The sequence below is a fragment of the Cnephaeus nilssonii genome (assembly GCF_951640355.1).
Source record: "Cnephaeus nilssonii genome assembly, chromosome: 11".
In the NCBI taxonomy this organism is placed as follows: domain Eukaryota; kingdom Metazoa; phylum Chordata; class Mammalia; order Chiroptera; family Vespertilionidae; genus Cnephaeus; species Cnephaeus nilssonii.
The window spans coordinates 81,545,175-81,558,729 of NC_137082.1; the positions used below are offsets into that span (position 1 = coordinate 81,545,175).

A 13,555-nucleotide genomic window follows, 5' to 3' on the forward strand; every position below is an offset into this window, starting at 1 on the left:
GTGCGAGTGCATCCACTTAAAATTAAGTATTTCTTTAATTTCATGTAAGAATTTACACATGTGCACACACAGCATCAGAATGTAATACAGAATGTAATTTTTACTGTGAGTACTGGTCAAACACTTGAAACATTATTCAAGAGCAGAAATGTTACTTTAGGATTTGGAGAATGCTGAGATCCACTGCTAAAGCAACTTTAATGCATGTGAAAACATACCTCTACCCCAATTTTTCCACATGGAGATAGTCTGGAATTGCAAATGCATCCAGGCCTTAGCCTCATGCATGGTTGCGACACACAAGCTTAAGAACAGCTTAGTAGCTTATTTGATCCTGGAAAAGAATTCATCCCCTCGGCCATTCTCTAACTGGAGTACTAGGTTGAGGATAATAAACTCAGAGAATCTTCTTGAAACATAATTTTACTGGAGTTTACTTGAATAGTTTGGAGGAAATACTTTTGTTGTTGTTAATCCTCACCTGAGAATATTTTTTCCATTGATTTTTAGAGAGTGGAAGGGAGAGGGAGAGACAGAGAGAGAAACTTCGATGTGAAAGAGACACATCGATCAGTTGCCTCCTGCATACATCCCTACTGGGGCTGGGGATCGAGCCCTCAACAGAGGTACGTGCCCTTGACCAGAATCAAACCTGCAACCTTTCAGTCCGAGGGCCGATGCTCTCACCACTGAGCAAAACTGGCTACGGCTGGAGCAAATACTTTTTATGAAGATAAACAGATAAATGACAGCTTAAATTGAAATATACTTTTATTTTAATATACACAAATTCCAATGAAAGTTTTAATAACCACTTAGGGTTATGTCCTTAGACATACAGGGCCCAAAGTTTACTCTCCTCCATTGTCAGGGATGGCTCAGTGAAAAAGTGAAGAAAATTATAATCTCATCTCAGCCAATCATTTTATTTTAAAAATATTTTTTATTGTTTAGAGAGAGGATAGGAGAGGGGGAGAGAGAAACATTAATGTGAGAGCCTAATAATATCAAGAGCCTGCCTCCTGCATGCCCCCCACCAGAAATCAAACCCACAACCCAGACATGTGCCCTGACCATAATCGAACCAGTAACGTTTCAGTGCACGGGATGACACCCAACCAACCGAGCCACATTGGCCAGGGCCCAGCCTGTCATTTTATAGATGAGGAAACTGAAGCCAAGAGTGGTAAGGTATCTTTACTGAGATGAGATGGGCAATTAATAGAAAATTGAAAAGAAATCCAGGCCTTCTTACTCCAGGTTCAGTATTCTTTTCATCATCTCATTTAAACTGACTTAAAAGCCAGATTTCCCTATTATTGGCAGGGACGGAGAGGGAAGGTGGAGACAACAGACAGTATAGAAACTATGAGTATCGCCTAGTTTGGTGTGGCTCAGTGGTTGAGCGTCAACCTATGAATCAGGAATTTGCGGTTCAATTCCCCGTCAGGGCACATCAGTTTGCAGGCTCGATTCCTGGTGTGGGGCATATAGGAGGCAGCCAATCAATGATTCTCTCTCATCACTGATATTTCTCTCTTTCCCCAATTCTCTCTTCCTCTCTGAAATCAATAAAAAATATTTTAAAAAGAAAAAAAAAACTATGAGTATCAGGCTGTGTCAGACTGTCTATTCTTTATCAAAACACATACATCAAGTGTCAAAAAATAATAGGGGGAAATGGAATGGGGATGATTCATATTTTCAACACTCTCCTTATAGTAAAACTAGATGCCCAGTGCACAAATTTGTGCACCAATGAGGTCCCTCGGCTTGGCCTGCAGGATCGGGCCGAAACTGGGTCTCCAACATCCCCTGAGGGGTCCCGGATTGCGAGAGGGCACAGGCTAGGCCAAGGGACCCCACCGGTGCACAATTGGGGCTGGGGAGGGATGCAGGAGGTTGGCCAGCTGGGAAGGAACCATGGGAGGGCTCCAGGGCGTGCTCATTGGCTAGACCCCAGCAACAAGCTAACCTACTGGTCAGAGTGTCTGCCCCCTGGTGGTAAGTGCACATCATAGCAACTCGTTGACTGGCTGACTGCCTCCTCGTGGTTAGTGCACGTCATAGCAAGCGGCTGAGCAGCCTTAGCATATCATTAGCATATTATGCTTTGATTGGCTTAACGTATGACCAAACAACCGGACACTTAGCATATTAGGCTTTTATTATATAGGATGATGTTCCTTTGATTACCAGCTCCCATGAGAGCAGACAGTACACAACAGCCACTTTTACTTTTTAAAGCAATTCCAAAAAAATCAATGAGGGGATAATCTAAAAGAAAATATTTTTTAGCTGACTTCTAAAACTTAATATTCTAACCTCGTATATCTCCAGAACAATAATTTTTACGAAGTCTTCATCCACATCGGCTCTCCGGGCCTGAGCCATCTGAGCAAATGTAGTCAGAAGGCAAATCTCTTCTGAGCTATTCATAGAAGAAAGACACTTCTCAAAGTTCACAAAATGTTCTGGGTCTGCAAGTTCAAATAAAAAAAATTAAAATGGGGAAAGAATAAATATATATCACTTTAATTACTCTTCCAGAGAGAAAGGAGATATAAAATTTAAAAGACATTCAGAAATATGTAAAGATACAAAAGTTCTTTCTTAAAGTTACTCCGTGTGCCTGCGTCTCTCCTGTTTATACAGGAGGAACACATGTGGTTAAACTTTCATTTCTTTCCTGCTAAAACAAGACAAAAACTCTCTTTCTTTGTTCCAGAATGGATTTCTACAGGCACCAAGAAGAAGGCTTGGCCAGATAAATTTCCTACTCTAACTACTATAATGTAGCCTCAGAGTTGACATTTAACATCTTCAAGCCTCAGTTTCCTCATCTGCTTCCAAAGTTTATTTAAGATTAAATGACATGTCACTGGTAAAGTGCTTTGTCAACTGCAAAGCACTAGTACTGTCACTAGGTGAGACATCTTCAAAGGCAAACTTGAAGCTACTTGAAAATTGCCAGGCAAATGAATGGCAACCCTGCTAATGAAAACCACTAAGACTGACGAACTACTCAGACAAGCGTGGCATTCCAAACTAAAGAGATTTGATTATAAATGAAAATGATATAACAATGACTGAAATACTGATGAATGTGACACACAGTATACAGGGTGGGGTAAAAGTAGGCTTACAGCTGTTCATATGGAAAATAATACAATAATTAATAAAATAAAAACTTTCACATACTCACAACTATAAACCTACTTTTGCCACACCCTGTATAAGTTTTGCCTATTTCTCAGAGGATGCCATGTAAGCAGCATTACATTTTGCCAATAGGGGGCAGTATTAGTCAATAGCTTTGCAATGCATGACAGAAAACTAAATGCTGCAAAGGCAAGTTGCATAGAATGAAGAAAAATAGAGTCTGTTTAGAAAACACATTCCCCTGACAGACCTTTCCACAGTAAGAAGGCAACAAGCCAACAGTGCTTTTCATATGCTCACACATTTGAGATATCGAAGGTAGTACATCAAATTTCCTGTATCTTCAAAATAACTCCATGGGGCCCTAACCGGTTTGGCTCAGTGGATAGAGCGTCAGCCTGCGGACTGAAGGGTCCCAGGTTCAATTCCTGTCAAAGCCACATGCCCGGGTTGCGGGCTCGATCCCCAGCAGGTGGCGTGCAGGTGGCAGCCAATCAATGATTCTCTGTCATCATTGATATTTCTATCTCTCTCTCCCTCTCCCTTCTCTGAAATCAATAAAATAATAATAACTAAAAAAAAAAATAACTCCATGGAGCATTTACCAACCCCATTTTCATTTCCCATCCACGAATTGGGTTTACCATAGAAATTACTATCCAGAGCATTTCTAGAATAATGAAATCTGGAACTATATTCTAATAAGTCAAAAACCACAAAGCAGTCTCTCGAATTTCAAAATTATCACCCAAATACGCAAAGTAAAACATTCCCTAGACCTTCTAAGAGTGAATAGAAGAAAGCAATGCAGAGGACAGGCGCACAGGTGGGAAAAGAGGATGCCTGTTGCGGGGGGGGGGGGGGGGGGGGGGGCGGTTAATACCTTGGAGCTGCTTCTTACACTCCATGGGTGGGAGGGCGGTGCAGAGAGTCTCCAGGGTCCCGCTCTCCGCCTGGTGCATGAGGTAGAAGAGTTTCCAGAGCATCTGGACCGACAGTGTTCCAAAAGGCATTTCCGACATAAACAGCCAAATGCCAAGTCTGCGTGTTTCAAAAAGAGCAGGAAGCATTTTATATTATCAGTCAACCTCACCACACTGAGAAAGCAGACAAACCTTCAGCTCTGACAGGAAAAAAATTCTTAAATCATACTACAGTAATGTTTCTGACATGTCTCGGTCATCAACACCCTGAGGCTAGATCAGTCACAGGAAATCCGCACAAAGGACTCAGTCTGTGCCAGGCACTGTTGTAACCACTGCTTCGTGCTTATATCACCTCGTTCCATCCTCACTAAAACCAAGGCAAGCACTGCTATTGATATTATCCCCAATTCACACAGGAGGCTACTAAGGCACAGAGAGGATGGTAATAAGGGCAGAACTGGATTTTGAACCAAAGATTCTTTTAAGAGCTGAGTGACTTACTGGCTGCAGAGGTGTGGAGGCGTGTGCCTGAGCAAGCGTGCAGGTTCACGGGTAGTGGGTGAGGGGGGAGTCAGAAACCCTCCACTGACTCCTCACGACTTGAACAAGGAAGTCAGAAAATCATCTGTCCCATGCACTGAGCACCTACTCTGCCTCACTGCGGGCACCAGGTGGGTGTGAAGTAGAGGTCACCCCCTGCTCAAAGCTACCCCAAGTTCCGGGGCGTCAAAACTAGATCTCAGAATCCAGTTATTTTAAGACTAAGAGAAACCTGAAAGCGATATCATTTCAGTCGGCACTAGAGATAAGGAAACTAAAGCCCATGAATTTTCCCAAGATAAGGACTAGAGGGAACTCACTGAGACGTTACAAGGAATCTACTTCTGTCAATACTTTCATGTCAATCTCTCTCACTAGCCCGGGAGCCATTTCTCAACACTTCTCATCATACTTCTTACCTTTTGGCTTTCAGCACATGGAGGACAGCTCTCAAAAACAGCTCATCAAATTCAACCTGTAGTTTCTCCATGGAGTAGGGCTCCAGGGCCAACCCCACGCCCTGGTTGTGGCTCACATACTGTGCCCAATGGTCACTCACATAACCAAGAGTCATCCTGAGCATGAGGAAGGACAAGACAACACTCTTCATTAATGTCCTCACTGCTGGCAGCTTTCATTCTATCTGAAGCATTACTGAACACCTACTATCTTCTATGTTCTGAAGGGAACTCAATGCGGGGAGGGAACCCCTACACTCACGGAGCTTACATTTAGTGTAGGGGAAACAGACAATAAACAAAATAAAGTAAAATATATAGTCTGTCACATGGCTGTAAGTGACATTGAGAAAAATAAGTAGGAGAGGAGAATCAAGTTTCTCTGGAGTTGATGGAAGGGGAGTAGGCTGGGAGCAGGAAAGGTCTCACTGAAGAGGGGGGGGCGTGAGCGTAAAGACAGGAAGAAGTCACAGGGATATCTAAAGGAAGAGCATCAGGGAGAAGAAACAACCAGTGTGAAGGCCATTAGGTGTGTTCAGTATGTTGGAGAAACAGCAAGGCAGCCAGTGTGCTAAAGCCAAGTGAGTGAGCCCTGGCCTGTGGAGTTCAGTGATTAGAATATCAGCTGGAGCACCAAGGTGTCAGGGGTTTGACTCCCGGTCAAGGGCATGTACCTGGGTTGCAGGTTCTCTCCCTGCCCCATCAGCAACCAGTCCCTCTCACATCGATGTTTCTCTCTTTCTCTCTCTCCCCCATCCCTCCCTCCCTTTCACTCTCTGAAAAGTCATGGAAGAATTTCCATGATGAGGATTAACAAAAAAATAAAATCAAGCAAAGTGAGTGAGAGGGGAACTGGCTGGAGAGGAAATCAGAAAAGTGACAAGAAACCAGAGCCTGAAGGGTCCTATGGGCCACTGTGAAGACTGGCTTTTACTCTGAATGAGAGATTGGGAGCAGTAAAGACTTGAGCAGAGGAGTGACATGAGCTGACTCACCATTTAAAGAGGACACTGGCTGCCGTGAGAATAAGCTGGGGGCGGGTGATGGGGGAGGAAGGGCAAAAGCAGGAAGGTAAGTAAAGAGGCCACTGTGATAATCAGGGAGAAAAAACTAAGAATGAACTCGGGTGGTAGCCGTGAAGGTGGTGAGACGCTGGATTCTGGAAACAGCCTGTTTTGTTGATTCAAAACGATGCCCATCTTTTACACTTTAATCTCTGCTACTGGAATGTACATTAAAACTGGTGGCCAAAAATGCCGTAACTTGGCAGCATTTTTTCTTTCTTAGTGGCACACAAAATACATCTTCAGAATTGGTGGCATCTTAGATTTGATTAAAAAGTAAATGATGTTTTGAAGGTAGAGATGATAGAATTGGCTATTAGATGGGATGTGGGTGTAAGAGAGAAAAGTCAGGAATGACACCGGGTGTTCTGGCCCAAGCAACCAAAAGAATAAAATTGCTTGGGCCCAAACTGAGTGAAACTGGGAAGGCTGTGGGAGGAGTGGTTTGGAAGGTGGGAAGAGTGAGTTTGCTTTGGAAAGTTTAAATTACGATGTTCAAGAGTCATCTAAGTGGAGGTGCTGAGTTGGCAGCTAGATATACAAGCATATGACAGAGGTACCGGGTGAAAACATAATTATGAGAACTATAACCGTATTTAGATGATATTTAAAGACATCAGAATGGATGCAATCCTAAGCAGCAAGTCTGAAAAAAGAAAAGAGGTCCAGGGACTGAGCCCTGAGGCCCTCCAACAAGAAGTTTGGGAGGTGAGAAAGAAAAAACCAAGGAGGCAGAAAACGAAGAGCCCTTGAAATGGAGGAGAAACCAGGAGAATGTGGTATCCTGGAAGCCAAGCAAAGAAAATGTTTTAAAGAGAAAGTGATCAACTATGAGAAAGGCCGCTAGTGAACTTTGTGAGAGATGTAAAAGCAGAATGAAGACTTAGAAATGGCCACTGGGTTAGTAGCACAAAGTTCACTAGTGCTGCTAACACCAAGTTCATTCTTGGGTAGTGTTGGCTGGGGAAAAGCCTGATTGTGGAGAGTTCCAACGAGAATGGTGGGAAAAACTGGGTCTAATAGATGACCTTCTACAATGGAAGGTATGAGAAGAATCTGTGATAAACAAAAGAAAGCAGATGGAAAACAAAACAAAGAATAAACATAATATGCTATAGTAATCAGCTATAAACATTTACATAGAAATAATATAAAGACAGAATACTGATCTTAAAACAATAATAACAATGTCTTTCTTATAGAGTTATTACAAGAATAAAATGAGAAGGCATAGTCCTGGCACATGGTAAGCACTCAATCCCTACAGCATGTGTGTGAGCCCAAGGGCGAATTTTATCTGATTTACCGAACAGAATCAGAAAAGATATAGTAGGACTTCTGATAATAAGTAAGTAAGCTTTTAGCTTTTAAGAAATTACTCTCCAAGTCAACTCTCCCTCCTCCCACCATCTCATTTCCAAACCTTCTACTGAAGGTTTTCTCTAGACCTTAAAAGTGACCCCTGATCTTTGCAGGACATCCTATAATCATTTAGCTGGCTATATAAAGCTGATGGATTGATGAATACATAACACATCTAAAACAAATGAACTAAAATCAATGTTGTTTTAGAAATAAATGAGGGGAGGGAAAGTTTTGAAGTTTTTTGAGGGTTTTGGGGGGGGGAGGGGAAGGTTGGAAGAAATAAAAGCATATTTATATGCTGTAGGAAATGACCCAGATAGAAAAGTTGATGATGTAGAAAATATATAAAATTAAATCTATGAAAAGTAGTACTTATTCTCAAAAATTTCTTCTTGCTTGATAATAAAAACATAAACCAAATTTTCACTCAAATAAATCATATGCTTTCCCAGATCAAAAGAGTAGCCACTGCTGAAGTCTTTACAATTTTCTTTAAATGATATTTAACAGGAATGAGGATAAGAATAAATAAAAAAGAAAATGAAAACAATGACACAAAAGAGCTATTGCTGATTTCCCATAGCTAAGTGACAATCCCCAGGCAGAAGCTAGGAGAGAGAAGAAAATAGAGAGCAAGGGAAGGGGAAAGAGCCTGTATTTTCCTTGACCAAATTCAGTTTCTCTGGCTAAGTTCAACCCAGCAGCTGCTTTGAGAATCTTGACTCCAGGATCAATTATCAAGCACAGTTAAATTTGAGACAATTAACTACATATTCTGACTGGAAGCCTTTATATAATTTCCATCTGAAAAAAACCCAATTCTTACTTTTATGGTAAATAAGACCTGAAGTATACACAACAATGTCCATAATCCAAATTATGCAGTATCTGCGTCTAACCAAAGCAAATAGACAAGACGTAGCAACAGCAGTATTACCTGATCATATAACCAATCCGCTTCACAAACTGCCTATAGCGTGCTCTATTAAAGGTTTCTAACCCCACAGCCAGCAGTTCCACTAGTGAGTTGGCAAAAGCAAAAATTTTCATCATCTCTTGAGGTCTTGTTGTTTCAGGTAAATAATCACCTGGAAGTTAGAATCAGAGAAAAGAAAAAAAAATTGTAATTACTATGGAGAAACACTGAAAGATACAGGTATAGATACCTCAATAAGGAAACAAAGCCAACAGGAGAATTACAATTCCCATTTCTCTGGCTCCTGTGTCAATGTGAAATGGGAAACTTGAAACAAGGTATGAAGTTAAAACAATTTATTTAAGCTGGGCAATGTGTGCGCTAGTCGCCCTTTTTGCAGTTAAACACTAGGTAGGGAATTACAAGCACAAGAGAAAGGAAGGAAGCCTCATCAAGGTATGATGCAATCGCCTCTGTAGAGCCTGGCAGGGCACAGGGGAACCTGAATCAGGAGCCTGCATGAGGGTAAGATTTGATGCTGAGTTCCTGTGTTTGAACTTGGCACTACCACATTTTACATATGACCAAAGAATTAGTCTACCTTTTGCCTTAAACCCAAGAAGATGTTGAAAGAGTTCATGAAATGGAAACTGTGAGAAAAGGATAACCAAGTCATCTTCATTAAGGAGAATCCAACCAGTCTCAGGGTCTTCATCCTAAAGGAAAAGATGCAAAAAGCATGTCCACTGATTTGATCAGATCACACCAGGGCCTAGAGTTACAGAAGCTAAATTATCACAGGTCTCAATGGTACGTGTGTGGTATTCTCATGAGCCTTCATCAAATTCTTTTCCAGGACAGAGATTTATGGCATCAGTTCTATGGATGGGATGTAAATCCCCTGAAATTGTGAGTACAATTTACGTGTATCTGGGTCATGTCCATTCAGTAATAACTAATCGGGAAAAAAAATTCTTTACAGATCCACTAACCCTGTGTATAGTAGAAAGAAAAATCAATGAGGGTTATCTTGAAAAAATGGATTTTGATCATTAAAGTCTCATCAAAAATAGAAAACCATCTTCTACTTTCAAATGAGAAGAACTCAGTAAGTTTGTAAGAGGCAAGGCAGAACTCTGGTAAGCTCCAGTTCTTTATGACACAGCCTCACATAATCTGTAGGTGAGATCTCAAGCTCAGAAAATTGTTTCTACAAAAAATACAATCCTAACATAAAGTTTATATCTGTAAATATTTCCAGGTTCTATTCTCCCAGCTCAATAGGGATGTATTCTAAAGTGTCAGCATAGCACAGGCCCTAGAGGCTCCGCCCCTTAATAACTGTATGATTTGGAACTAATTCTTCCACCCCCCTGCACTTCAGTTTCCTCATCTGTAATATGGGACCACAACAGCACCTGCCTCATGAGGTTGTTGGGAGAATTAAGTGAGATAATATGTGGAAAGTGCTTAGAACAATACTTGGCACATAAGAAGAGCTCAAAAATGATTAATCAAAATAATGCAGACATGACGAGTTACCTCTTCTCCTCCTTCATCTACTAGTGTCCACGACCCAGATGCAGGCCCCGAGGTGGATGGCTTCCCCTCACTGGGCTTCATGTGACACAGGAACTCTGCTCGATTTCTAAAGGACAAGTGACATCACTCCAATCACAAACACAGACAGCCCACACGCGTGCATTCTGGATCACTTACCGACGCTGAAGAAGCGTCAGACATTGACCCAATCTTCAAATGGCTTAAATTAGTAAACAAGAAATGACTAAAACTCAAGGAGACCAAAATCTCACTAATTTCAGTGCAGAGATCACAAATGATGAGAGTAATTACATAAAAGCGGTTAAACAAATACCAGTCCTGCACACAGTAGGACCTCAATACACATGGACTGCTGCAGTACCTTAACTCTAACCAGGCTTACAGAGTGCTGCCTGAGAGATGACTTTAAAAAATCATGCTTTAATTGAATAAAAAAGGATAATCCGCAGGTAATGCAGAAGCTTGTTTAAAGCTCGCGCGCGTGCGCACACACACACACAAATACATCTAAATGCAAAAGCATTTTTAAGACAAATCACATGTACCTTGTATCTAAGAAGTGAAAGAGGAATCAGGAAGAATTCCTGCCAGCCAGATTTTCACATGGTGTTGGCTGGATTGGTGACTAGGTGCAGCCAGAGAAGTTTCTTCTCTGAGACCACAACCCGGTTCTGAGTCCTCTGTTCCTTCCTCTCTGGCCTAACCCTTAACCAGGAAGTTTCTTCTATGATCTCCAGCTCTGTAGCTCTAGAGCTGCCTTTCAACTCAAGAAGCTCCAGTCCCGAAGCTCCGAATGTCCACTGGTATCTGTCACTTGTATATCCAATTGTATATATGCCTCAACGACCTCCAATTTTCCTCCTTACAAAAGAGCCCTCCCTTCTGTCTCTACTGCCTGTTAGGGCTGCCAATACCCTCTCTATCACTAGAACTCAGAAGTCTATGGAGTTATATCTGAAGCACTCCTTTCCCAGATTTTCTTGTATCAGCTACCTCATCCTTCCCCAGGGAGATGACTTTAGGTTCCCCTCTTTCCCGTTCCCACTACTATTACCCCAACTCGGGCCTGGAGGCACACAAGCTTTCTAACACTGAGATCCAGTGGTGGTAACACTGTTCAAGGTTACCTAGACACAGACTCTGCCTTCTCCCAGTTAAGGATGTGTCTGTCCTCTTGATGCTGGGTTGGGTCCAGGGCCAGGAGAGCCAGACGTCCATAACTGTAATTCAGCTGCCTACCTTCTGCCTCCAGTTGAGGGTAAACTTCCTTAAATACAACTTTTATCCTTGTTCAAAGAACCCTCAATTGCCACAAAGGCCAGACCATATCAAATCTAGATCCCTTTGTCTTAATGTCAAGGCCTTTTCTAATCCAACTCAGCCTATTCATCTCTGTTACCATCCCAGCCATGCTGTCCTCCTACCTGTCCCGGCACAGCTATCCTCACCTGCACTTTGGGCCACTGCTCACTGTTCTCCTCACTACAATGCCCTCTACTCCTTCTCTCCTACTGGACTCCATTCCATTCTTCCAACCCAACTCCTCCACTCTGACCCTGACAACTCCACTCTACTCTCTTTATTCTCATTTCGCCAATCATGGCTTCACAATTCAGCACTTAAATCTCTGTGGGGTTTATTTCCTCTTTCACGAAAGCTGTTCTTCTAAGAAACAGGTCATCTTTTTGTCTCTCCCCACAGTATCTTTCACAATGACATATAAGACAGGAGAGGCAAACCCACCAAAAGGGAGACCAAAAAGTGTTAATGGGGTCACTCTGGGACAAAGGGCATCAAACCCGAAGAAGGTCTGCAATGTTAAATTCTGGAATGCTGACACAGCCCTTGCTAGTTCTTTGGATATGGACAATTTAGGGGAAGCCAATCCTTTGACAGAAAGAGCATTTCAATTTCCACTTCAAAAAGATCGTCCACACTTACTTGACAGGAGACATTAGCAGGGCAAGGGACTGCATAAAATGAAAGACCCCTGAGGGGTTATCCAAAACTTTGATCTGAAATCAGAAAAGGAAAAAGCATACTGTAGAAAACCAACAAGGCAAGTATCCATAATCTTAGTTCACAGGAATTTAAGAAAGAGAGCTGTTAAGATAGCAAAGATGGAACTGGCACCTAACCCACAAGAGTGAGAACACAGCTCACGGTTACCTGGCAGGACTGATGCAGATGTACTTAAAGAGCAGAGGTAGCTGAGCAGTTTACATCAATTACCTGAACAATATGGGTCAAAGGACAATACTGCTATTTTAATCCAAAGATAAACAAAATTTAAAAATCCTCCTTCTACCTAAAAAAAATTCAAACATCGCCCTGGCTGGATAGCTCAGTTGATTAGACTGTCATCCCAATACGCCAGGTTGCAGGTTTGATCCCTGGTCATTGCATATACAAGAAGCAACCAATGAATGCATAAATAAGTGAAACAACAGATCAATGTTTCTCTCTCTCTCCCTCTTCCTCTCTCTCTAAAATCAATAAATAAAAATTACTTTTTAAAAAATGCAAACTTCTTGCCACTAGAAATCCTAAAGGAAAGGTAATGGTCAAGAGGTTGAACTTGGCATACACTTGGCTTCTACTCATCTGAGTGATTCCTACTAGTAATAAAACAACCCAAAGGCAAGCAGCAGAGGAAAGTCTATAAACCATAGAACCCACGCCTAAGTTAATTATATGAGAGTTGATCACACAGACCTGGACATATGCCAGTATTAATAAACTTTGAGATGCTGGTAGTTTCTGCTTCACCTGTACCAACTGTGGTGTGAAGTGGATTAATTTAGGAAGCTGTGTTGAGCATTACAGAAAAAAGTCGGACAGAGCCTTCCCACACAGAAATTTTACAGAATTAAATACCACGGAACCTACCAAGCCAGACTACAAGTGAACTTTTGCAGTTCTACTTCATTTCATCAATTACGGGTGGCCTAAGAACTTCTAGCATAAAAAAACTCCTATAAATATATTCTGGATGTATTTTAAGAATTTTCTCTGAAATATCAATATTTTTTAACTAGCCTTCTTTAAAAGCAATTTCTTTAGAAAAAATGTTTAACAAAATCTCCCTCCCATATCGCTCAAAACCAGAAGAATATTCATCAAACCTGAATGAAAGGAACAGCCCATTTACTAACACCAGCTGGGCATCGAAGAATATGGTTTAGAAGGAAGAGATGATCTCCAAGACAGCCAACTCTTTGCAACACTGATACCTGAACAACAAAGGACATATAGTTTCATGATTTAAAAAAAGAAGACTGTATCTAGTTGTCTAGTGCAGTGTTCAGCAAACTCATTAGTCAACAGAGCCAAATATCAACAGTACAACGATTGAAATTTCTTTTGAGAGCCAAATTTTTTAAACTTAAACTTCTTCTAATGCCACTTCTTCAAAATAGACTCGCCCAGGCCGTGGTATTTTGTGGAAGAGCCACACTCAAGGGGCGAAAGAGCCGCATGTGGCTCGTGAGCCGCGGTTTGCCGACCACTGGTCTAGTGAAATCACTTATCTGATGTTTATATACATGTGATCTTTCAAAA

At 41.6% G+C, this 13,555-nt stretch overlaps 1 protein-coding gene across 2 annotated transcripts in view; it reads right to left on the minus strand.

Moving 5' to 3' along the window:
- The window catches only part of EPG5 (ectopic P-granules 5 autophagy tethering factor), an 84,723-nt gene that overhangs the window by 60,447 nt on the left and 10,721 nt on the right, over positions 1-13,555 (minus strand). For both annotated transcript variants that reach the window (XM_079783423.1, XM_079783422.1), the window contains exons 5-12: positions 13,120-13,227; positions 11,936-12,009; positions 9,974-10,079; positions 9,033-9,147; positions 8,453-8,603; positions 5,048-5,203; positions 4,046-4,203; positions 2,326-2,480 (exon numbers count right to left, since the gene is read on the minus strand). In XM_079783423.1, the coding sequence (XP_079639549.1) occupies positions 2,326-2,480; positions 4,046-4,203; positions 5,048-5,203; positions 8,453-8,603; positions 9,033-9,147; positions 9,974-10,079; positions 11,936-12,009; positions 13,120-13,227 (1,023 nt within the window). The remainder of the gene's footprint in view (positions 1-2,325; positions 2,481-4,045; positions 4,204-5,047; positions 5,204-8,452; positions 8,604-9,032; positions 9,148-9,973; positions 10,080-11,935; positions 12,010-13,119; positions 13,228-13,555) is intronic.